The following is a 26,699-nucleotide window of genomic DNA, read 5'->3' as shown; positions in this document are numbered from 1 at the left end:
TGGTTTGAAGGATTATCCCAAGAGGAGTAGAAGTTATGTTGTGTAAGTTCAGTCCAATTAATTTGTATTATATTTTTAATATCTGTGAAGGAAAGATTTGAAAGAACATATTTTTGAAACATTTATTTCCATTCTTGAAAGCTGGTTGTTGTCTGTGGAGTTTTTTAATTAACCATTTTGTGATAAGTGTAGGTTGAACATTCTATGGCATGTGTAGAGGCCAGAAGCTAGCGCTGTGGAATTGGTTCTCTCGTTCCACCCTTTTTGATGCTGGTATTAAAGATGCATCTCCGCAGCCTGGCTTCTTCCACAGTTCTGCGGCTGAAGCATTGAACTCAGGTTGTCGGGTTTGTGTGGTGAGCTCTGCCTGCTGAACCATCTTGCCTGGTGCCCAGATTTCTTTTAGTTGTCTGCAATTGGTAGAGTTCTTAAAGGTAGGCTAAACAGAGTTGTGATTTGAAAGCCACTTAGCAGCCATTGTTCTGAGTTGCTGAGGCCTGTGATGTCATTGATAAGCAAAGAAGATACAGCTTCATTTCTAATAACACTCATTTTTCTTAACTAGAACCTGTAGAGGCCTCTCAAGACCAGTCCTGTGAAGGTAAGTTCTTAAATGTCTAACTAGGAAAACATTAAGTTGTCTGTGATGTAAAATTAGATACTGTTATCAATGTATTATGTTTCAATTTTTTCTCTAGGTTCAAATTCTACTGTTAGCATGGAACTTTCAGAACCTGTTGGTAAGAATTTCTGACCATATTAATACAGTAATATGAAACTTTCACTCTAGATTTAAGCTTCAAATGTAAGTGTTCTGATGACTGAAATGCCTGTGCTTAAGCCACACTGAATTTTTTTGCTATTAGAATTTAGAAGGTGTAGCAAATTGAGCATTAACGTGGCCTTAACAGATTAGTGACTGCAAATGGAACTGAGCAGAGAGGAGTTCTAGCTATTTGAAAAGGCTGTATTTGTTCCTTTGACTTCTTTTGTTTCTTTCTTGTGGGGAAGGGGTATTTTTTCCAGACAGGGTTTTTGTGTGTGTGTGTGTGTGTTGCCCTGGCTGTCTTAGAACTCCCTTGGTAGGTAGACCAAGACTGGCCTTAAACTCAGAGTGCTGGGATTAAAGGTGTACACCACCATGTCCAGCTTTGTCTTTGTTGCTGTTTCCTAAAACTGGGTCTTTGTGGCCTAAACTAGCAAACTTGCCAAGATGGCATTGAACCACTGAACATACTGCTTCGACTTTGAGAACACTGGGATTACAGACATACTCCATTATGCCTTGCTCTAACATTTCGTCAAACATTTTCATCCTTTAAAAATTAACTTTATGGTGCTGGTGAGATGGCTCAGTGGTTAAGAGCACTGACTGCTCTTCCAAAGAGCAGTTCAAATCCCAGCAACCACATGGTGGCTCACAGCCATCCGTAACAAAAATCTGATGCCCTCTTCTGGAGTGTCTGAAGACAGCTATAGTGTACACACATATAATAAATAAATAAATGAATGAATGAATGAATGAATGAATGAATCTTTAAAAAAAATAACTTTATTTGTGATTCTATGCCCTAGTATAGGGGAATGCCAGGGCCAGGAAGCGGGAGTGGGTGGGTTGGGGAAGGGGTAGGGGTAGGGGGATAGGGAATTTTGGGAGAGGAAACTCAGAAAGGGGATAACATTTAAAATGTATATAAAGAAAATATCTAATAAAAAAATTTTAAACTTTTTTACTCTTTTTTTTTTTTTTAAAGATTTATTTATTTATTATATGTAAGTACACTGTAGCTGTAGCTGTCTTTAGACACTCCAGAAGAGGGAGTCAGATCTCGTTACGGATGGTTGTGAGCCACCATGTGGTTGCTGGGATTTGAACTCCTGACCTTTGGAAGAGCAGTCGGGTGCTCTTACCCACTGAGCCATCTCACCAGCCCCAACTTTTTTACTCTTAAACCTTTCCAATTTCTTCTTTTTCCTTTTTTGTCTTTTTTTTTGGTTTTTTCGAGACAGGGTTTCTCCACCTGCCTCTGCCTCTGCCTCCCAAGTGCTGGGATTAAAGGTGTGCACCACCACCGCTCGGCCTGAAAATTGATCTCTTAAATTCCTTCACACTCCTTGTTCTAGTTTTCATGCTTTCCTTTTCTGCCCATCTGCTAGGACATCTTGACACTAGAATAGCTGGGGTTGGGAGTAATGGCTCTCTTGTTTACATGTGGTCTACTCTTAGGAAACACTTAGTCTAAGTGACTTGTATTTGCTGCTTTAAAGCCTGTGTGCTTAAAATGCACGGAGGTCTTTTTTAAGATAATGAATTAAGGTCTCTTCTGGTATGTTTCTGAAGACAGCAGCAGTGTACTCATATAAATAAAAATAAATAAATCTTTTTTTAAAAGATAAAAAATTAACTTACCTTTCTTTAGTAGAAAATGGAGAGACAGAAATGTCCCCAGAAGAATCATGGGAGCACAAAGAAGAAATAAGTGAAGCGGAGCCAGCGGGTGGTTCCTCAGGAGATGGAAGGCCACCAGAGGAAAGCACCCAAGAAATGATGGAGGAGGAGGAAGAAATACCGAAACCTAAGTCAGTGGTGGCACCACCAGGCGCTCCTAAGAAAGAACATGTAAATGTAGTGTTCATCGGACATGTTGGTAAGTTGTCTTCAGAGAACTCATAGGCAGTGACCAGAGTTACTGGAGACTTCAAAGTGTGGAGCATCTTGTTTAGCTACTGGGAGATGAAGAGTAATTCTGTGTGCTGTGGTTGTGTGTGTGTGTTTATTTATGCAATAGGGTAGTCCCAGCTGTCTTGGAACTAGATCTGTAGAGCAGGCTGGCCTCCAGCTCACAGAGATCCGCCTGCCTCTGCCTCCAGGTTGCTGGGATTAAAGGTGTGTGCCACCACTGCCAGGTTATTTTTTTTGTTAGGTTTTGTTTTTGAAGTTTAGGTAGATGAACTATTTTGTATTGGCATAGAGGTTGGAAGAGATTAAGCTTCAGTATGTATATAATGGATAATTAATTAGTCTGTAGACCACTGGTAATGGTTTGTCATGCTGTGGTATCTCTGAATTAGTATCCAAGATGAAGTGAGAAACTCTTAGGTAACTTCTGGGTGCTTATAAAATAACGGATTTAGCCAAAGAAACAAGACCTTATTTTATGTTTTCTGACTTACCAAGTTGTAATAAAAATAGTGTATTGTGCATTACCCCTGTCTCGTGAGACAGGGACTCACTATTTAGTAGTGCAGGCTGGCCTTCAACCCAGGCTCTTCCTGTGCATCAGCCTCCTGAGTTAGGAGGGTGCAGCTATGCCTCACCATGCTCGACCCATCTCCCTTTACAGAAGACTAGCTCTGAAGCCTGTGAAGGAAGCCTGTCTGTTTCCTACAGTGAAAGGAGGACCCTCACACGGCCTGCAGTGGAGGCGCATGCCTGTATTCTTGGCACTCAGGAGACTGAGGCAGGAGAATTAGGTTCAAGGTTAACCCGTACTGTTAACACAAAGTCTTTAGCTTCTTTTGCTGTGTTCTAAGGCTGTCTGGGGAATGGGTATTCTCTGATACTGTGCTGCTAGCTGAATGTCCACAGCAATCTTTTTTTAAAATTATTTCTTTTTTATCAGGTAAGTATTTCTCTATCATCATTGCTCTATAGGGAATCACCCTTGTTTATATTGTACATGGGAGAGGGTCCCTAGAATTTAATCCCCAAATTCTATTACAGGTTCATTTGCTTTTGCAAGAATGGATTATACCTGATTTTAAAAATGACTGATTTTATATTTGTATATATTGTTTGATTTTTTTTTAACCTATGTTCCAATATTTCTGCTGCTCCTTTTAGATGCAGGCAAGTCAACTATTGGAGGACAAATAATGTAAGTCTCTCTTTCATCTAATGATAGTTTGGGTTTTTTTTTGGGGGGGGGCGGGGTTGGTTTTTCGAGACAGGGTTTCTCTGTATAGCCCTGGCTGTCCTGGCACTCACTTTGTAGACCAGGCTGGCCTCGAACTCAGATATCCGCCTGCCTCTGCCTCCCGAGTGCTGGGATCAAAGGCGTGCGCCACCACCACTGGGCAATAGTTAATTTTGATTGTATAAATTTCAGGCATTGTTTTAAGTGTCCATGTTGCCATGCAATTGTGATAAAATTGGTCACCACCTCAAGTTAGAAACTTTAAAGACAGATGTCAAATATTCTGCTGAGTTTTTCATTACTGCCAGACTCAGGGAACACTGTGGTTCTAAAAGCTGTCAATATGAAACAAAACAAGGGCTGGAGAGATGGCTCAGTGGTTAAGAGCACTGACTGCTCTTCTGAAGGTCCTGAGTTCAAATCCCAGCATCCACATGGTGGCTCACAACCATCTGTACTGAGATCTGATGCCCTCTTCTAGAGTGTCTGAAGACAGCTACAGTGTATTTACATACAGCAAATAAATAAATTAATTAAAAAAAGAAACAAAACAAAAAGTGGTGTGTGTGTGTGTGTGTGTTGGTGATGTTTGCACATGAGTATTAGTGCACACATCTATGAACCCATACGTGTAAAGACCATAGCAGAACATCATGTGTCTTGCTGATGGTGTCTCTGCTATATTGCCTTGAGATGAGTCTCTGACTAAACTGGAGAGTTCCAGGTTTAAGGTATGGCTACCTAGCTTTTGGAATCTCTCTGTCTCTATCCCTTCCACCCTGCTCAGTGCTGAGCATACAGCTGTAGGAACCCATGTCCACCTGTAGGTTTGATTGCTTGTTTATTTTGAGGCAGAGCTGTGTGCCACCAAATCCATCTTCATGTACAGTTTTTATATAGATGCTAGGAGTTTGAACTTGTTCCTCATGCTTGCAGAACAGGAGCTCTTAATGGCACATGACCTTCCCATTCCCGCCTTAAAAATATTCTTCCCTTTTTGAAATTTTATTTTATGTACATTGGTGTGTTGCCTGCTGTGTGTGTGAGGGTGTCAGATCCCTGGGATTGGAGTTGCAGGCTTGAGTTGCCATGTCGGTGGTGGGAATTGAACCCAGACCCTCTGGAAGAACAGCCAGTGCTTTTAATCATTGAGCCATTTTTGGGGGGTGTGTTGGGGAGCTAGGCATGGCATAGTTAGTGCCACATACCTTTTAATTAATCCTAGCAATTGGGAGGCAGAAGTTTGTTGTTATGTGTACTAGTGAGCTCCCATGTAGGTGCTGGGTCCTCTGTAAATACTCTTAAGTGCTGAGCCATCTTTCTAGTCCCTCCTTTTTATAAAATGTATGTGTATGGGAGTGTTGGCTCTCCTGGAATTGGAGTTCCAGGTGACTGTGAACTGCCTGGTGAGGGTTCTGGGCACTGAAGTCATGCCTTCGAAAAGGACAGCAAACTGCTGAGCATCTCTCCAGACCCTGACATCAGTAACTGAAAGAATCTGAACTGGTTAGTTCATGTTTTGCCGTTTGCATATGACTAATACTTTCTCGTATTAAGACTATCAAAGAAGTTGGGCACCTGTGGCACATGCCTTTAATTCCAGCACTTGGGAGGCAGAGGCAGGTGGATCTCTTGAGTTCAGGGCCAGTGTGCTCTGCAGAGTGAGTTTCTGGACAGCCAGGGCTACACAGAGAAACCCGTCTCAACCAAAAGAATAAAAAAAAAGAAATACTGTATTTTGTGTCCTGTGGGGATTGTGATATGAACAATGTTTTACATATTCAGGCTGTTTTATAAAGTACTGACAGTGTGAGCTGAGGATACCTTGGTAAGGTACAAACTTTCAGTTTTCATTATGAAGTACTTTTGTTTTTATGTAATAATTTGAAATGATAAAATATCTTTATATTTAAACTAGCTCAGTGGATGGTACATTTACTTTAAAAGAGCTGGGGTTTTGGCTAGTGAGGTGGCCTAGTGGGCAAAGGTCATCAAAGCTAACCGCCTGAACTCAATCTCTGGGACCCACATGGTAGATGAGGAAGACTGACGGCTACAGACTGTCCTCTGACTGCCACCCACATGAACACCATGCTTGCACACACACAAGATACATAAAGGGAAATCTATTTTCAAATAGCTGTTTTTCTTCAACGCAGGATCTCTTCAAGTGCTCTAGCACCTTCTTATTTACTGAGTAATTATCCATACTCTTTTTCTGTCTTTAACCATTTTCAGGTATTTGACTGGAATGGTCGACAAAAGGACACTTGAGAAGTATGAACGAGAAGCTAAAGAAAAAAACAGAGAAACTTGGTATAGTAAACTTTTATGATACTATGAGTTAATTTTAAGGAAACACAGTACCCTTAGTGTTCTTGTAATCTGTTCAAATATGTATTTCTAGCCAGTATGCCTATGGTCCCATTACTCTGGATGCTTGAGTCCAGGAGTTTGAGGCCAACCTGGGTGTCTTAGTCAGGGTTTCTATTCCTGCACAAACATCATGACCAAGAAGCAAGTTGGGGAGGAAAGGGTTTTTATTCAGCTTACACTTCCATACTGCTGTTCATCACCAAAGGATATCAGGACTGGAACTCAAGCAGGTCAGGGAGCAGGAGCTGATGCAGAGGCCATGGAGGGATGTTACTTACTGGCTTGCCTCCCCTGGCTTGCTCAGCCTGCTCTCTTATAGAACCCAAGACTAGCAGCCTAGAGATGGCACCACCCACAAGGGGCCCTCCCCGATTAATCACTAATTGAGAAAATGCCCCACAGATGGATCTCATGGAAGCATTTCCCCCACTCCTTTCTCTGTGATAATTCCAGCTTGTGTCAAGTTGACACCCAAAACCAGCCAGTACACAATAGTAACAATAGTGAGGCCCTATGGAAATAAAATGATTTTAAACAAATTCTTCTGTTTAAAATACTGCATATTAAAGGTAAAATTCTTTTTTTTTACATCATTCATAGAGACTTGCTTCTGATGATTCATTAACATATGCAAAGGAAATTTGGGAGTCATGTAAACATCTAGTAGTGAGAGAAACATTTAATAAATTATAAGTCATCCATTTAATTGAATAATTATATAACTATTAAAAGATTAGAGTTATATTGCTAGGCCTTTCATTCCAGAATTTGGGAGGCAGAAGCAGGCAGCTCTCTTGTGAATTCTAGGACAGCCAGGTCTACACAGAGAGATCCTGTCTCAAAAAACCAAAGGGGAAAAATAGATTGTATTTATAAGATTTATAATAAGCAGGAATGAACTTAACGTTGCAGTGGCATTTGGAGAGAAAAGAAATATAGTTGTGCATAGGATTTGTGATGATAATGTGTAATGTAAATAAGTACTGGATGGGAAAAGGGAATTATTGATAGTTCTTACCTTCCAGTAGCAAAGGAAAACGTGTGTGGGTAAGCTTTGCAACCTTACTTATTGTGATTTTAAACTTTATGGACCTGGGAGTACAGGTCCCTCATAGAGTAATGCCTGGCTGAGAGAGAAGCTTGGGTTCAAGTGTCTAGCACTTGAGAGAGAAGATTGCAGCCCTTACTTCACTGGGATACCACATTCTCTGGTCTTTCCTTCAGGAAGGACCACATTTCTCTGTTTGATGATTTGATTATTGTTGTTATTGGAACAAATGTCTTTCACTCTAGTTGGTCTGGACAATTAGCAAATGAAACAAATCTTAATTAGTATTGAACTAAGAAGATTACAAGCTATTACCATACGTGTTTTGAAATAATATATATAGAATTATATAATTCTTACACAGTGAAATAATATCAATAATCTTAATTAGTAACCAAAGTTCCAACATGATGTGAATGGTGGTCTTCTGGGGAAAAATATGCTTTTTTGAGATAAGTTCTCATTCTGTAGCCTGGATTGGCCTCAAATGTATTCGTTTGTGGTCTGTAAATGATTATGGTATGGGCTATAGATAAGAACTACTCTGTCTGGCTTTAGTTAGGAAAGTGAAGAAAGGACGGTTATCTCACTCTGTGACGTTGGATTTTGGATTTAGTTGTATTCATTATTTTTCTCTTGCTGTGATTAAACACTGTGACCAGAAGCAACTTATTGAAGGAAAAATTATTTGGACTATTGTTCTAGAGGGATACAAATCTATTGTGCCTGGGAGGCTTAACAGCTGGTAGCCACTGTGGGTTTTTTGTTTGTTTGTTTGTTTGTTTTTTGGTTTTTGGTTTTTCGAGACAGGGTTTCTCTGTATAGCCCTGGCTGTCCTGGAACTCACTTTGTAGACCAGGCTGGCCGTGAACTCAGAAATCGGCCTGCCTCTGCCTCCCAAGTGCTGGGATTAAAGGTGGTGTGCACCACCACGCCTGGCTGCCACTGTGGTCTTAACGGCAAGCTGAGAACAAACCAGAAGCAGTGTAAAGCTTTAAATTCTCCAAGCCAGTTTTCAATAACATTTCACTTCTGACACAGCCATACCCTTTTTAAGCCTCCCTAAACAACACTGCTGTGGACCAAATAGTCCATGCCCAAGACTGAGGGAGGCAGACAGTTGATTCGAAGCACAATGTTAGCACTGTGACTCATCCTTGTTTTTCCTTTTCTCTGTCACCTTTTTGATACGTAGATTTTGATACGTAGCTCAAACATTCTATATCCTCTTGCCTCAGTCTCCCTGATACTGGAATGCCCATCACTTTTACCTTTATGAATAATGTTTGCTTATAGACTAGTTGACTATTGAAATGCTCAGTTCAACTCATATTGAATTCTCTTTTTTTGTTTATTAATGTTATGACACAGATGAATAGTGAACATGAAACTGGTTGTTACATTTAATCACATATTTAATTGTAAAGAATATTTTTAAAGATAATCATATATTCTTTAAAAATCCTTCCAGGTACTTGTCTTGGGCCTTAGACACGAATCAGGAAGAACGAGACAAGGGCAAAACCGTGGAGGTGGGTCGTGCCTATTTTGAAACGGAAAAGAAGCATTTTACAATTCTAGATGCTCCTGGCCATAAGAGTTTTGTCCCAAATATGATTGGTGGTGCCTCTCAAGCTGACTTGGCTGTACTGGTAAGAAAGACATTTCTGTTCTGTACATCTTTATTAATAGCCCAGGTTGTATCTTTTCCATTGAAAAGGCTTGAATCTATGGTCTTTGCATATTGCTGTGTAAGTTTTCTATCACTTATTTGTGAAACAGTCTCACCATGTACCTCTGGCTGACCTGCTGGTCAGAGATCTGCTTGCCTCTAGTTGAAGGTGTGCTCTACAACTCTAACTCTAATATTCTAATCACTCTCTAAAAGTTGTAGTCACAGTATTCATTTCTGTCACGCTTATCTGCCCAAGAACTGTTTATAATTTACTTCATTTTTTTGTTGCTGTTATTCATGTGTCTAAATTTAGTGTTTTCTTGAATGCTAGCCCCGTGCTTCCATTTCTCCTTTCCCCTTCCCTTTCCCTTCTTCTTGGTGGTACATGCTCTCCTTAAACTCATTATCCTCTTGCTTTAGACTCCCAAATGCTAGGATTACAAGTATGCATCAGCTTATATGCTTTTTGTTTTTTGTTTTATTTTGTTCATACTATTGGAGATTAAATCCAGTAAGGGCTGGAGAGATGACTTAGTAGTTAATAGCACAAACCTGCTCCTGCAGAGGACCTGAGTTTGATTCTCAGCATCCATGTTGAGTGATTCACAATTGCCTATAACTCAGGATTCAAGGGTGTTTGATACCTCTGGCCTTAGCAGGAGCCTACACTCATACATACTAGATATTGGACTCTGTTCCCTGATATTGCTAAATACATATTTTATCACATCCTTAGCCTGAAACAATTGAAGGAAATGCACATGTATGCTAGATTTAGGGAATTTAAAGGGTTAGAAAAAGCATCCCCACCCCACCCAAAAAAAAAAGCTGGTTGGTGGTGGCGCACGACTTTAATCCCAGCACTTTGGGAGGCAGAGGCAGGTGGATTTCTGAGTTCAAGGCCAGCGTGGTCTACAAAGTGAGTTCCAGGACAGCGAGGGATACACAGAGAAACCCTGTCTCAAAAAACCAAAAGAAAAGAAAAGAAAAGAAAAGAAAAAGCATCCATATTTGTTTTGATATTATGACATAGCACATGGAAATAAATTACTTGGTTTCTTGGAATAGGTAATCTCAGCCAGGAAAGGAGAGTTTGAAACTGGATTTGAAAAAGGAGGACAGACAAGAGAACACGCAATGTTGGCAAAGACAGCAGGTGTCAAACACTTAATTGTGCTTATTAATAAGATGGATGATCCAACGGTAAACTGGAGCAATGAGAGGTAAGCTTAGATGCTCTGCTGTTTTTGTTTTACAGACATGTCAGTGAAGCTACTGTTTTGTTATTGCTTGCATTGTTTCTTCCAGTTTTTTAAAGCTTTAATTTGTTTACTGATGAAAGTAGAGTTTGTCTAGTTGGCATAATTGATTTATTTCTAAATATTCATAGATATGAAGAATGTAAAGAGAAACTAGTACCATTTCTGAAGAAAGTTGGCTTCAATCCCAAAAAGGACATTCACTTTATGCCCTGCTCTGGACTGACAGGAGCTAATCTTAAAGAGCAATCAGATTTCTGTCCTTGGTACATGTGAGTAACCTTTCTGACTTTTGTTTTAAAGGGAGGATGGACATATTTTAATAGTTACTGAAAAGAGATCTTAGTTCTGTACAGTCTTGCTTACTCTAGAACTTGGAAATTGGATAAAATTTTGCTTTATTTTTTTCCTTAACTTTTTTGTTTGTTTGTTTTTTAAGATTTATCATATGTATATGAGCACACTGTTGCTGTCTTCAGACACACCAGAAGAAGGCATTAGGTCCATCACAAATGGTTGTGAGCCACCATGTAGTTGCTGGGAATTGAACTCGTGACCTCTGGAAGAGCAGTCAGTGCTCTTAACCACTGAGTCATCTCTCCAGCCCCTCAACCCCTTTTCTTACCTCGCTTTCAATCCCTTTTTTTTTCTCCCCTTTTTTCTTTCTTCTCTTTGGCTATTGTAAGTTACACACATACTATTTTAGGGTTAGTTTGTAATTACTCTGAAGCAGACAGCCTTGCTAGACACTGTTGCCTCACAGAGGAGAAGTTGGATTATGAAACCCTGATTTTAAACTTTACAATGCATGAAAATCTGGTACTTGAAAGTAGAAATAGATGATAGGCATTTGGTGCCTGCCTGCAATCCCAGCACTTGAAGCAGGATTGAGCTTGAGGCAAGTCTAGAAGACACAGCAATGCCTTATGTTCCCCATCCTTAAGGAGTTGATATTACAAGGTAGCCTGTTGCAGAACCTTTCTAATGTCATGTAAACTCTGGGAAAACTGGGCTAGGACAGCTCAGCCACTCAGGGTGCTTGCTGCCGAGGTCCAGACCATAAAGGGGAGACTGACTCTTCAAACTGCCCTCTGACCCCATATGCACAGGCCACACACCGACACACAAGCACACTCACTCAGGAAGTCAATTAGTAAACACTCAGAGAAGTTCTGGGGGTTCTATTTTGAAACAATAATCTCACTATGTAGCCCAGGTTAGCCTTGAGTTTATTACCCTCTTGTCTAAGTGTCCCAAGTGCTGGGATTACAGGGATGTATCATTATATCTGGCCTAGGGAGCTTTTTTTTTTAAAGTAAGGTATTTAGTTTTATTTTAGTTTTCTAAGGTGTAAGTTTCATGAAAAGGAAATATATTAAATGAAAAAACGTACACAGGGGAAATATGTCATTTTTTTGTTTAAATTATAATAATGTAACTTCTTAGATTTTTAAAAATTATTGTGTTTACTTTCTTTAATTGATATTGTTCTGTTCTCAGTGGCTTACCATTTATTCCATATCTGGATAATTTGCCAAACTTCAATAGATCAGTTGATGGACCAATCAGGCTGCCAATTGTCGATAAGTACAAGGTACCTCAAATAACAAAGTTACTATATTTTAGGGGAGATGAAATCATTGTCTTTTGTTATAAGTTATAGAAAAAAATAAATAATAGTATAACAAATGTTATTATTATTCTTTTGAGCCGGGCGTGGTGGCGCTTATTATTCTTTTGAATGTTTGTTTATGGAAGGCCATGACTTTCAGCTTAGCTTGGATATTTTCATTGAGTCATTATTTTAGCTGTAATAATAATGAGAATGCTGTTCTGAAAGATTTTTCACATTAAAAGTGGTAGCTATTGATAAGTAACCTTGCAAGAAGAGTGCATTTAGTTATAATAGTACCAACACATGAGGGGTTTTTTTGTCAGTGAAGTGCATTGGGTGTGGTAGTGCATGTATTTAATTTCAGCACTTGGGAGGCAGAGACAGGTGGATCTTTTAACTCAAGCCTGGTCTACATAGCAATTCTAGGCTAGCCCAGGGCCACACATTGAGACCCTGTCTCCACAAAAACAATCCCATACATCTCAATCATCTACCAAAAACCTTGGCTTCCTTGGTTTCAGCTGGACTTAGGTACTTTTGTTTTGCAGTACAGAGGCTTGAGTAAGCAGCACATCAGGCAAGCTGCCTGCACTGAGCTCCATCCCAAGCCGGCAGCTTGACCTTTAGATTGCGACAGTAACAATTCATGTCATGTCTGTCGTATGTTGAAGTCTTTTATCCTGTGATTAGTTTACAATTAAGTAGTTTTTCTAAATTTGTACAGATAATTTAGATCTTCCAACGTAAAATTCTGTGCTGTTTGAAGCTTAAGCATTCTTTATTATTTAAGTGTACTCAGGCCTAAGATACCAATTAGTATGGAGTATTTGTTACCTTGTCTGTGTTTAAGATTGATTGGAAGCATGCTATCACTTACTAAGCTAAGTCTTTCTCCTTGATAGATAATTGCCATAGAATTTCACTTTGGGTCATTCACCTGCTATAATCAGCAATAAAAGTCTTGAGAGTTTTTACTTTTTTTTTTTTTTTCTAATCCTAAATTTGAATAGGATATGGGGACTGTGGTCCTGGGAAAGCTGGAATCTGGATCTATTTGTAAAGGCCAGCAGCTTGTAATGATGCCAAATAAGGTAAGTGTTAGTATGTGTTGTCTTACTTAAATCTCTTGAAAATGTTCACAGAGCCAAAACTTTTAAAAAACTTAGGAGTTTCCACTAAAACAAATAGGTTTTATAAGTAATAATTATTTTGTTAATCATAGGTGAAATGAAAGAACAAATAGAAGCTGGGCAGTGGAGGCACACCTTTAATCCCAGCATGTGGGAGGCAGAGGACAGCCAAGAACCATCTAAAAAAATTAACAAACAACAACAAAACCTTGTTTGTTTGCTTGTTGTTGTTGTTTTTAAAAATCAGTTACAAATGGTTAGCTGACCCTGTTAGAAGGTACAACATGGGGCTAGAAAGATGGCTCTGACTGCCCTTCCAGAGGTCCTGAGTTCAATTCTCAGCAACCACAAGGTGGCTCACAACCATCTGTAATGGGATCCGATGCCCTCTTCTGTGTCTGAAGACAGCCAGTGGTGTACTCACATACATATGATATATAAATCTTTTTTTTTTTTTTTAAGAAGGAAGAAGGTACAACATGATGGTGTGAAACTATCAACTTGTCCCGTTCTCAATAGAGGGAAATAAAATAAGGGACTTGCAGTGGTTAAGTAACTGCTTTACTTAACAACACAAATTAAGTGAGCCATGGAAGAAATCTTAGGCTCTCTATCCTGGTGTGCCTGGTGGTATGTCTGAGGCCTGTGCCATTCAGATGCCACAAAATAGTATATCCACAGCTGTACTTTCAGGAAATTATTAATTTTGTGGTGTTATTGTTATTGGTTAAAAAAACCAACCAACCAACCAAACAAAACCTCCCAGCCCCAAGCTAAGGACCTACCCGAGCTCTTTCTAGTTCGGCACCTTAGCATTTACCTAAATCCCCAATCCTTAAAGGTCATTTTGTAATGTGTTGGTGGAGAAGTTTCTCTGAACCTGTAGTGTGCCTGAGTTATTTGAATAACTATGCTCATAGTAGCACTGCTCCGAAACGGCCAAAATGTGGCATGTATGTGCAGTAGAAAACCATCCAGCTATGCACTGGGATACGTGGCAGGTCATTCAGGACCCTCTCATTAGCTGAAAACTTTCTTTGTTAGTTTTTTCTTTCTTTCACTTCATAAAATCCTTGATATGTTAGGACTATAGTGATAGCTCAGCGTTTCCAGAATATCTGAGTTCCATTCCCAGCACCCATGTCAGGTGGCTCACAACCATCTGTAAAAGATTAAAAAATAACCTCACTATCCTTTCAAGAAAAGAAAACTATAACATGCTTCAAAACAGACAAACTAACGAAGGCATTATGTAAAGTGAAAGCCAACTACAAAAAGGCAGAGATTATTTGTGTTTATATTTGTGGTGCTGGAAGTTGAACTCAAGGGCTTGTATGTGCTGAGCAGGCATTCATTCTGCCACTGAGTTATAGTCCCAGCCCTTTATGTGAGACCCCTAGAAATAATGGTATGGTGAAGTGCTTAGAGATATGCATTGTTGTTTATTGAGTATGTGTAATTTCACATTTGCAACATGAGAAGAGTCCAGTTTTGAATTGCTTAGCAGTGTTAACGTCACCCGTTCATTTATGACCTTACTACTACCAGCTTTATGCTTAAAGACAGTACATTTCAGGGGCTCGAGAGTTGGCTGGATGACTGAGTGCTTGCTGCTATTGCAGAGTACCGGAATTCAGTTCTAGCACTTTGGGCAGCTTACAAATCTTCTTGTCTCTGGTTCCATAATGTTCTCTGGGTTTTCTGGGCACCTGTACTCACTTGGTATACACATCACTATGAATAAAGCTTCTTAAAAACGTACTTTACAATGAACTATTTCACACTGGGTGTGGTCGTGCAAATGTGTAATCTCAGCACTTGGGAGGCATAGGGAGGACATTGTGGAATTCAAGGTCATAGTAGGTCATAAAGGTCATAAAGTGCTTTGAGGCCCTTCGGTAACTTAAAAATCAAGTCAGAGGTAGCGGCGCACGCCTTTAATCCCAGCACTCGGGAGGCAGAGGCAGACTGATTTCTGAGTTTGAGGCCAGCCTGGTCTACAGAGTGAGTTCTAGGGCTATATAGAGAAACCCTTTCACCAAACCAAAAAAAAAAAAAAAAAAATTTAAGGGCTGGCCGAACGACTCAGTATATAAAAGATTTGACCCTTGATACCTAGAACCCACATAAAGAAAAAGGAAACACTCCACAGTTGTCCCCTGACCTCTGTTCCACATGTACAATGCACACCAACACCCACCCATGCCCAAACCAGATATACATTACAAACAAATCCTGTTAGTGGGTGTAAAGCTAGATTTGATGATTTATTATAAGGTATTATAAAATTATACCAAGAAACAAATTGATATTTTTAATGCTTTCTAGGTAAATACCTTTTGTTAATACACATAATGCTGTGGTCCAATTGTCTGTATCACACCTCCATCCTTCCCATGCAGGGCCATGGCCTATTGATGAGACAACAACAAAGAAAGGTGATATCAGCAACAATACCGTGCTGACCATAGCAGCACATGACTGTCCAGCTCTTACTGTGTATATATGAATGCTTTGCCTGCCTGCATCTGTGCCTTATGTATACCTGGTACTACAGCAGCCGTGGAATGTTAGCTTTACTGGAAGTGGAATTATAGGGTAGTAGTGAGCTACCAGTTGGGTGCTGGGAATTGATAACGGGTCCTCTGGAAGAGCAGCAAGTGCTCTTACTACTGTGCCATCTTTCCGGCCTACACAATACATTTTTTAAATCCACTTGTTAAAATAACTTTCAGAAATACCTGCTTAATTGAGGACTGACCTCCTGTGGGAGGGGTGGGGAATTCTTGAATTCTGAAATTTAAATTTAAGAGAGTTAAAAATCCAGTTATTAAATTTGATGTTTGTCTTAGTTTCCTGTAGCTGATAAAATACTCTGAGAAAAACAGCTCAAGGAAGGGGCTGGAGAGGTGACTCAGCTCTTAAAGGGAACTTGATTCATGCAATACACGGCACTCTACACAGAGATGAGCACACACCTATATATAAATGAAAGTAATTTTCTAAAACCAAAGCAACGAGGCTGGAGAGATGGTTTAGTGGTTAAGGAGCACTTGCTCTTGCTGACGACCTGGGTTCAGTTCCCAACAGTGACACAGTGGCTCCCAATGGAACATCACTCCATTTCCAGGGCATCTGATGTTACCACTTGTGACCTTTCAGGCACCAGGCACACATGTGGGTAAAACACGCATGCTTAAAGTCAGTAGATATGGAGAGCTGAGCGAAGCGGCTCTTCAGCTTAGTTCATCATGGCAGGAAAGTCAGGGCCACACAAGTTCGAAGGCACTGCTCTATCACAATGCATTTGCGGACAGAGGAGGATAAATACCAGCGCTCAGCTCACTTTGTCCATGTTGTAGTGTAGTTCCCCAGCTCGGAATGACCTCAGCCACACTGAAGAGGATTCTTCCCACGTCAGTTACCTTACGGGAAGGACTTCTATGCAAGCGCGCCCAGGGACTGACCCTCACAGTGGACCTGCACAGTTACTTCTTAGTGACTCTACATCTTGTCAGGCTGACAGTACCTAATCATCACAATGGTTTAATTCTGAAAATGAAGTCTGTTCTGTATTCTACTTAGAAGTTGTTAGTAGAATGTGTTGTTTAAAAATAACAAATTGTGACATTTGCAACTGTAGCAGGTGGCAGAGTGCTTGTCTGACAAGCCAAGATTGATCCCCTTTCTTTTCCTCAAAAGTTCATTTCTGGCTAAAATATTTTATTTTTATTTTGACTTTTAGATTTGTAGCTTCTTAATAAGCATCAAGATCATTTTATATCTTATAAAATGTACACATGTCAGAAAACTTCTAACTTTGGTTTCTTTGTAAGCACAACGTGGAAGTTCTTGGAATACTTTCTGATGATGTAGAAACGGACTCTGTAGCTCCAGGTGAAAACCTCAAAATCAGACTGAAAGGGATTGAAGAGGAAGAGATTCTTCCAGGATTCATCCTTTGTGATCTTAATAATCTTTGTCATTCTGGACGCACATTTGATGCCCAGGTAAAGAAGTTACTACATTCATCTTCATGGTTGTTAAAACTTAATTTCAGGGCCTTTGTCCTGAGTATTTGTGACATGCCACATGACCTGTATCAGAGGAACTCATTTGTACATTACAGCTATAGTATCTCACAGTTTCAAGATGCTGTAAAAATCTACCAGGTAGGGGCTGGAGAGATGATTCAGAGGTTAAGAGCACCGGCTGTTCTTCTGAAGGTCCTGAGTTCAAACCTCAGCAACCACATGATGGCTCACAGCCATCTGTAACGAGCTCTGACACTCTCTTCTGGAGTGTCTGAAGACAGCTACAGTATATGTAAATATAATAAATCTTTTTTAAAAAAATTTACCAGGTAGTATTTCCTTGTAAATTTCATTTTATTTTTGGTTTGTTGGTAAAATTTAAGTAATGTTTACTTTGTTAAGGTTTAGACTTGGGTCTTGCTTATATTTAACCTGACCATCTTGGGAGAGTAAGAACAAATGGCTGGTACCATTAACAGAACTTTTTGAGTACTGTTAAATAAACCGGAGCTAAAGAGAGATCTCTCAGTGGTTAAGAGACTTGCTGCTCTCACAGTGGTTCCAAGTACCTGCAGGTTAGAACTACCTATAATTCCAATTCCATGGGTTCCAGTACCCTTTTCTGACCTTCTCATGTACCAGGTTTGCAGGTGGTGCACAGACAAAACAATGTAGGCAAGACTATGCCTCAAGACACATAAACTCAAATAAATCTAAATCCTTCCCCCAAAAAAGTATGACTTAAGTTTTTGTTTGTTTTTTAATGCCAAATACATTCTCTTGTTTACTGACTGCCTTGAGTATTGAGAAATGGATAAGCTATGGGAAGCTCACATCTAGGTAATGTGTTCCTGTATTCCATGGGTGATAAACAGTGGCGACTTCTTAGTCTCCTGTTGAACTGACATCCACCAGGCACTTGCCCGTTTCCATACAGGGTACTGGGCATGGTAGAGCTGAGGTTGGACAACAAAATAACAAGATAGAAGTACAGTAAAAGAGAATACTGTTACTGCTTGGGATGTTACACCTTTAGAGCATTGAAGATAGTTATAACTGAGGCTTTTCTTTTGTTTTTACCTGACAGATAGTGATTATAGAGCACAAGTCCATCATCTGCCCAGGATATAATGCGGTGCTGCATATTCACACCTGCATCGAAGAAGTCGAAATAACGGTGAGTTTGGTTTCTAGGATAACACATTTGTTTGTTATTTGGGTTTTAAGAATGTTGTGTCTGGATAACTTCTGATTAGCATTATTAATAGATTTTTTTTCCATTCTGGGAGGAGGGAGTATGGTGGTTCATGGACAGAGGTCAGAGGACAACTTTTGGGAGTCATTTGTCTTTTTCCACTTTGAGGACCAAACTCAGGTCAAGAGACTTTTGTGGCAAGTGCTTTTACCTGAAAAGCTAGCATGCTGTCTGTCTTTTGGTTTTGTTATTTTGAGACAGGGTCCCTCTATGTAGCTTAGGCTGGCTTAGAACTTATCCTCCTCTTGCTTTGGCTTCCCAAGCATTAGGATTACAGGTATTCAATACCATGCTCAGGTTACATTTATTTGTATTTTTAGAGTTACTTACATTTAACATTTTAATTTTTTTTCTTACCCTCTTTTCTTGGCTAGGCCTTAATCTGCTTGGTAGACAAGAAATCAGGAGAGAAAAGTAAGACTCGACCCCGTTTTGTAAAACAAGATCAAGTATGCATTGCGCGTTTAAGGACAGCAGGAACCATCTGCCTGGAGACCTTTAAGGACTTCCCTCAGATGGGACGTTTTACCTTAAGAGATGAGGGTAAGCATTTTTCAGTGTCTCTGATATCAGGCTTTAGTAATCAACATTATGTAAGTACTGCTCTTACTGCAGTAGATTCAAACAAACCCCAGATTTATGTTCTGTTCTTGAATAAAAAACAGAATTATCATACACTACCAGTAATGTTCTATGTTGGAAAAAAATTAAATTTACTAAGACATTTCTATAATGAAGACTTTTATAGTAAGTATGAAGAATAGAAGGGTTATGTGGCTTAATTTTTTGAATTTTAGTTTAATATGTAATTCACATTCTGGAGGGCATCCATTTCTACACTACCTTTGATTGATAACTTTTTTGTAATGGTCCAAAAATTCCTTGATATGAAAATGGGATGATTGTTTTGGAATATTTTCTTGTGGTCTAATGTTTCTAAAACTTTGTCTTTTGTTTGTTTGGTTGGTTGGTTGGCTGGTTGGTTTTATTTTATTTTTTAAATGAGGTCTTAAGTAGTCCTCAAACTTACTGTATCAGATGATCTGATGACCCTGAACTTGTGATCTTCTTGCCTCTGCTTTGCCAGTGTTGGGAGACTTTCATGTCCTATAGTACTCCACAGGCCACACTATATGCCCAGCCTCATGTGTTGTTTTGACGCAGGGTCTCATAGTGGAGCCTATGCTGGCCTCCAACTCACTGCAATCCTGCTGCCTTGGCTTCCTGAGTGCTGGGATTTCAAGTGTGAATCCCCATGTCTGGCAACTAGAAAACTACAGAAAGCTCTGTAGTTAAACAGAAAATACAGATAACCCTGATTTAACATGGTACTTTCCGATATTAAACCATGGTGGAGAGTACAGTATAAAACTCTTGATGTTACTTTTTCCCCCAAAGCTTGACTATCTTATGGCTTCACTGTAAACACTTTATCTTCCAAACTTGTTGATGACATTTAAAAAAAAAATTTTTTTTAATGATTTATTTATTTTATGTATAAGAGTACACCAGTGCTTTCTTCAGACACACCAGAAGAGGGCATCAGACCCCATTGCAGATGGTTGTGAGCCACCATGTAGTTGCTGAGAATTGAACTCAGCACCTCTGGAAGAGGAGTCAGTGCTCTTTAACCACTGAGCCATCTCTCCAGCCCTGATAATGACATTTTTATACTTAATAGTTTAACAGGTTTTTGCTTGTTTGTTTTTGAGACATCCTTTCTATGCAAGGCCCAGCTAGCCTGACAAAATCTAACAGGAAGAAGAAAAGAAAGGAAGAATGCAGGAAGATAACAGTTTAGGCTTTTCGTGAGTCCTGAGTAATGAATCATGAATGTGGTTTTGTTCTTCTGCACCCTTAAATCCACAGGCGTGCTCGTGGAGAATGTTTTCACCGAGCCACACACACGCTGTCTTTATAATCACTTACGGATAGGTCTCCTTTTCAGTTGCTATACAGATGTCTGTGACCCTTTGTGGTTTGCTTTATTTAGCAGGTTCTTTTAAGTTTAGCCATGTTGTTGAATGTGCTGTAATTTATTAATTCTATCATCTAGTGGTACTCTGCTGTTGTACGCCACTTCCCAGTAAGACTCATTTAAAATGACCTAACCAAGTACCATGGTTTGGGTGAACAAAGATATTAAATCAGGAATTTGCACAATGACAAAATTTTCTTTTGGTTAGTACATTACATAAACTTGCTGTTAACTATTTAAAGACGTTTTCTATTTCTTTTTTTTTTCCCTCAAAATTTGATTTCTAGGTAAGACCATTGCAATTGGGAAAGTTCTGAAACTGGTTCCAGAGAAAGAGTAAGCATTTTCCTGATGACCCTGCACAATACTGTGAGGAAATTGACTGCAGAGCCTACTTCACACCGCCTTCTCTTACTTCCTGCCCATTGACAAACCTCTCCCCATACTTTGCAAAGAAAGTTCACAGCAAAAGTCCACATTATGTCAGCTTTCTCATATTGAGAGCTCTGCTATGCCACTGTTGAATTTTCCCAAGATTTTGCGCCCCCCCCCCCCCTTCAAACTTCGCTTCCTTGGACAGATTCGGCAATAGCTTTGTAAGTGATGTGGACATAATTGCCTACAATAATGAAAACCTACAGGAATTTTTTTATTTTTCATTTTCTTCTTAGCATAGTTAGTCTTTTTCCTCCCAGGCAGATGATTCTGAGTGTGCGAGTGTGTCTGCACATGTTAAAAAGACAACTACCATGTTAATAAAATATTCAATTTGAACCCTTTCGGTATTTGAATTGCTTTTGAATACTGTTTTTTATCTTAATGTAACATTGTTGCATTAGCTTTTTAACTGCCAAGTAATTGAATACATTTTATTACTTGGATTTTTCTAAACTCTCCCTACTCACTCACTTTGAATGGAGCATTTACAAACACTGCTCAAGTTTGTATTAAAGGAAGGACTTTATTTGAGCCCTTATTGATGGTTAGTGCATACATAAGCACCTTTATGCAACTTTAACGCTGCTTTCCTAACTAGGCCTATTGGTTATTTCCTGCCAGTTAGTATGATTTCTTAAAGACAGTAAGTTGTTTGCAAATTAAAAAAACAGCATTACTGTCAACTTTGTAAGTAAAGCTTAATGAAATTACATCCCTACAGACAGCTCCATTAGCTTGTTACATAGTGGAATTCCGAGTAAAGCATGGGAGACTGGCAAACCCTTTGATTTCTCTCAGAGCTGCATGCATCTAGTATGAAACCCTGTCAGTTTCACAGGTTACCCACGTTGTCAGTAACGTTAAAGGATGAAGAGCCTTGCTGCTTCGGGCCATTTCTCAATCCAAAGACTAAATAAACATTTTAGTCATCACAAACTGCGTACACTAACATAAACAGGAATAAATAGAATCAAGCACAGAATAGGTTTTATCTCAATTATTTCTTAACTGTAAGCTGGAATTTGCTAACCATGATTTGGATGAACCACGTGCAGCATTGTGGTTTGGTGGTTTCTGCTCGAAGGATGACTTTCTACTACAGCTATCATGCCTGAAATTTTTCGTGAGAATGAATGGGAAGTAGAAGAGGTTTGTCAGAGGCCTCCTTTGTACGGAATGTGCTTCCATTTGTGAGAATGGCCTCTTGTCCATTATGATTCCTAAGATATGTTCTGACGATATGTTTAATGGTATGGCCCATCCCTGTAATTTTGTTCTGCAGAAAAGAAAAGCCAACTGTATTTCCAGTCATAAACCAAAATACAATGAAACGCCAGCTGCAAAGATGAATGAGTTGGTGTCTCAAGGTTGTGCCTACAGCTTCTTTGAACTACACATATGACTATTACATGAAATTCAAATTTCATGATGTTTGCAAATATCTGGGCTTTTCTGTGATATATGGAAGCGCTAATGAGAACAAATCCTTCTTATATTGCCATGCTAATAAGGAAAAGTATTAGCAAATGCTTGAGTCTTAATTTCGAAAGATTTCCTTTTTGAAACAAGTTCTGTCTGCTTAGAACACTTAGACTCTTAGGAATGTTGTGTGTGTGCTGCCAAGGTTAAGTCCCAGGGCTTGGCCAGCACCTATGAAAGGCCTACCTCTACAGGGCAATAGAAGGATGAAGGTAATTCTAAAAAGTTTTCATTGGAATCACATCAACAGAATTAATCAACACCATACATTTTAGGGACTTGGAAGTTTGAAAGGGTATGTATCACCATTTCAACCCATCCATTTTAAAGTAATGGTTATATATCAGATTGTCACTTCAATAACGAGGTAAAATGTCCGAAGTAAACATGAAATGTGTGCAGATGTTGGGTTTTTAAAGAGCAATACATTTTTGTGCTATCATTCTGCCTTCTACAAGTTTAAACTTTATGTGGTTGACAATGCAAAAGGATAATACATTCTGGATCTTATGCTTTTCAGCTATACTTAACATAGGCATGTTAGCATCATGATTTGGTTTGACCCATTTTACATTAATGATCATCATATGAGTTTTATGCTATTGACTTTTAAGAGATGGTATTTAAAAGCAATGTAATTGTCATCCTTTCCTTACTGTGGAAGAGGAAGTACAGGATTTTGTTGTTGTTAATAAATAATTTGCTATCCAGTGGGGGGTCAGGGGGTATATAAAACCAAACCATCAGAAGTTGAACTGAGTGTATATTGCCTGAAATTTAATGACAAAGCAACATGGTTATAAATGATTAAACACATTTTCTCCTTGTTTTTTATTATTAAAAATCTTGAAATACATAGTAATTGCATGTAAGAAACTATAAACTGATGTCAAGCTATTTCCTGTAACAAGATAATTCATTTCTGAAACCACTAGATCTACTTTTACAATTGGTTGGACAGTTCCTGTCATCAGTTGAAGTACTGCAAATATTTTGGCTTATACTTGCAACCAGATGCAGTTTTACAACTTAGGGATCCATGATGAATGAACATTTGGGGAAAAAAGTCACCCAGACTCTTTGGCAATGTCCAGAAATGCTAGTAATTCCTTCATGATCTTGGATGACTGTTTACACGTGACAGCACTCTAGCACCTTTGCTCACTGGCGTGGACTTGCTCACTGACTGCTGCCTCGCTGAATGACTACTTCATTGCTTTGGGTAGAGATTTAGGTAGTCAAGGGACAAAGCTGTAGCTTTTAATGTTAGGCAACTTGCAAAGTTTAGAACACTTGTGAAGATCCCAGTTACAGCACTGTAACTGACTAGAATGATTCAGATGTTACATTCATTGTTGGCCTACCTTATGAGAATAAACTGTTCAATTAATCCTCTCACAGACCTATATGTAAAGTAGATAGATAGCAGTCAACTGTATTTTGGGGATTATCTCCAAATACTGTATGTATTTCTTCCAGCTAACTTTTCAGTGATTGTAACAGATGCCATCTAATTATTCATGACCATGTTTCTTAAGAGATCTTGCCATGGCAGCAACTTGGTTAAATAAGTATAATGACATATGCACAATTCATAACTTAAATTTAGCCATTGGTTAGATTTTGTAGTATGCGGAATAGAAAGTGTTATTTTCTAGCAGCAATTTAGTCAATTGTATTTCAACCAATTTATTGCCAGAATTCAGGTAGGGTAGATTTGATACTTGATGGTTTTTGTTCTGGGATATTCGTAACTTTTAGAATCCTAGAACATCATTAATGAGTCTTCCCTTCAATAAATGTACTTCTCACATACCTCTAATCCTATGCTTCCTTGAAACAATAATACGCTAGCCAGGTTGTTTACTAGGGATTGTTATGAGGGCATGGAGGTACTGGGAGGGGTAAATATTGAAAGCTTGATCTCTGGTGCAAGGGAAAAATAAATAGGCTCTAAGCCTGCACAGGCAGAAAACATGGATTTCCTAAGTAGCCCAACAGTATTGCTTTTTCTGCCTTTTCACATATGCCACTGTGCCCTTTAAATCTTGACCTGGAAACCTCAGGTTTGTGGACTGTGCAGGTGAGTGGCATTTTGTGCTCCCTGAAGCTCCCCTTTGCTAGGTACATTAGCTTAGTGCTTCAGATGTCAGCCTGAGGCCTTGCTACCTCCATTTGCTGCCCAGGGAAGAGTTTGTGCTGGAGCTGGGGGGAGCTCTGGCCCTCCTCAGGTGATGGTCTGAGTCTGCATTTTAAGGGACATGATCCCAGAAATGTACACACTTATCTAGTTTTAAAGGAGAACTGTGGATCTCTCAGGCCAGGATTTAGTGACTGGTTTTTACTTACTTGGTTAATACCTAGAGCCCATTATAAAAAAAAAACAAGATTAATGAGAACTGGCAAAATTTGATGTTTTTGGCCTAATTCCAAAACATGGATTCGACTTCTAGATAGGAAGAAACCCTGGTCTTATGATTTGTAGCTACCTACTGCGCCTGACTTGGTGCCTGTGTGAGGGTTAAGCCCTTAGTCTGCTCTTGCAATTACTCAAATGACTGAAGTTTAAAATTTTTGTTTTGTAACAATAAAAATTGTCATCTTTCCTTTTGATGTGTTTGTCTGTTTATAATCACATTGCTGTATTCTGTGTTACTTTCTCTATAATATTTTTGTATTAGGTATTGGAAATATCTAACAGACTTGTTGGATGGACCTAACAGGCTGTCACCTCAGAGTTTAAAACATGTTTGCTTGGTGTGTGAGGCTTTTGTATGGTTATATAATGATCTTACAGAATAGAAACAACCCTCCAGGAAGGGTTGTGAGAGATAGGTGATAGTAAATAACATCACAGTGTGGTTTTCTATGAACAGTAGAACTGGAGAGATTAAAAGATTATTCTGTCCAAGCTATAAACCTCAAAAATTCAGGATTTTTAATAAAGATCAAGAGACCAAATGGCATGTGCCCTTTTTTTTTTTTTAATTGTGCAAGGGTGAGTACAGAACTAGTTTATACAGTGGTTAACTGAATGACAGCAATGTGTTTCTTGTACACTCCTCTTTGGTGAGGGGAGGTTGAGAATGGGCTTGTGTAGGTCGCTAGCCTCGAACTTGAAGCGACCTTCAAGCTTCTGGTTCCTTATTTGCTGGGATTACAGGTATGTACTACCACAGTCTGACTTGCAACTGTAGTTCATATCTTGAGACAGTGAGTTGCTGCATCAGCTGTGAAAGGCCAGATTTTTGGTCTTATTTTAGACCACTCTTAGCTTAAACAAAATTTGTAAGCAAGAGTGTGATAAAGCGGGGGCTGGAGAGATGGCTCAGTGGTTAAGAGCACTGACTGTTATTAGTTCTGAGGTCTAGTTCAAATCCCAGAAACCACATGATGGCTCACAACCATCTGTAGCAAAACCTGATCGAGATGAGCGGTTGACGCATCCTGAGATGAAGCATCCTCATACAGGATATAAATGTCTATGGTATTCGTAGAAATCTTTTCAGGATGAGTTAAAGCTTTGCTACACTTAAGAAGAAACTGCCTTGGTGGTAATCAAGAGTCTTACATGTTGCCAGGCAGTGGTGGCACACGCCTTTAATCCCAGCAGTCAAGAGGCAGAGGCAGGTGGATTTCTGAGTTCGAGGCCAGCCTGGTCTACANGAGCCTCAGGCTCCATTAAGGGTGTGGTAATGAAGAGGGTTTGTGAGCCACAGGATGGCTCCGTGGAAAGGTTTCTCCTTCTCAGGAATCAAGACGAATTAGCCTCATTATTTGCAGACACTTGACAAGAGCAGAGGAAAGCAGGGGCATAGGACAGGCAGTGTGGGGGGGGGGGAGAAGAGTTCCTGTGATCGTGGTGTCATCTCTTCACAGCAATAAAACCCCAAGACATGGCTATAGCACGTATAGCATGGCTGTAGCTAACAAAAGGAGGCTATTGTGAGGTCACTGGGTTCAGGTACTTAGCTAGCTAGGTATGCCATGGGTCTCCATCAGGGTCGAGTGTCTGAGTCAAGATACCCTTTCAATGACTTTCAAAGATGAAAAAGTGGAATGGCTTAATGACATCAGGTCAAGCCAAACTTGGGGTTAGGGCTCATATTAAGTCTTGGAAATCCTACCCCCCCAACCTTTGTCTAATTGAAGAGCTGGAATTCATAGCTGGCAGCTCCCAAGAATTCACATTCTTCTTCATGGTCTGAGATGTGGCAATCCAGATAGCTGTCTTATGAGAGGCAATGAAAGTTCTTTTACCTTCTGTGACCTCATAGCCCAGAAAAGAGACCCCTATTTTACAAAGTTGAGGCTGTTTCTTTGAGACATTATTCCAGTGTCTGGAGTTACTTGATTAGGTCCTTGGTGTCATCAAGCAGCTAGTGGAGTTGGAGGTCAGCTGAAGGTCATCTACATATTGGAGCAAGATTGAATCAGGGTAAGATATCCAGAAGTTAGTAGCTTTCAACCTGTGGGTCGAAACAGCTGGGGGGTG

The 26,699-nt window shown here is 39.6% G+C and overlaps 1 protein-coding gene across 2 annotated transcripts in view; it reads left to right on the top strand.

Moving 5' to 3' along the window:
- Gspt1 (G1 to S phase transition 1) overlaps positions 1-24,817 on the top strand; it is a 37,273-nt gene extending 12,456 nt beyond the window's left edge. The window contains exons 2-15 of one of the 2 annotated variants that reach the window (XM_021184378.2): positions 566-601; positions 699-740; positions 2,424-2,648; positions 3,845-3,878; positions 6,156-6,233; positions 8,813-8,993; positions 10,085-10,239; positions 10,407-10,547; positions 11,776-11,869; positions 12,901-12,981; positions 16,857-17,030; positions 18,142-18,231; positions 18,684-18,852; positions 20,575-24,817. In XM_021184378.2, the coding sequence (XP_021040037.1) occupies positions 566-601; positions 699-740; positions 2,424-2,648; positions 3,845-3,878; positions 6,156-6,233; positions 8,813-8,993; positions 10,085-10,239; positions 10,407-10,547; positions 11,776-11,869; positions 12,901-12,981; positions 16,857-17,030; positions 18,142-18,231; positions 18,684-18,852; positions 20,575-20,627 (1,553 nt within the window). In that variant the 3' untranslated portion in view covers positions 20,628-24,817. Of the gene's footprint in view, positions 1-565; positions 602-698; positions 741-2,420; positions 2,649-3,844; positions 3,879-6,155; positions 6,234-8,812; positions 8,994-10,084; positions 10,240-10,406; positions 10,548-11,775; positions 11,870-12,900; positions 12,982-16,856; positions 17,031-18,141; positions 18,232-18,683; positions 18,853-20,574 lie in introns of both variants that reach the window. The other variant, XM_021184377.2, reaches the window with a different exon arrangement.
- Positions 24,818-26,699: the final 1,882 nt, after the last annotated feature.

The sequence above is a fragment of the Mus caroli genome, chromosome 16, assembly GCF_900094665.2.
Source record: "Mus caroli chromosome 16, CAROLI_EIJ_v1.1, whole genome shotgun sequence".
Lineage (NCBI taxonomy): Eukaryota > Metazoa > Chordata > Mammalia > Rodentia > Muridae > Mus > Mus caroli.
This window is presented reverse-complemented; position numbering and strand designations above follow the sequence as displayed.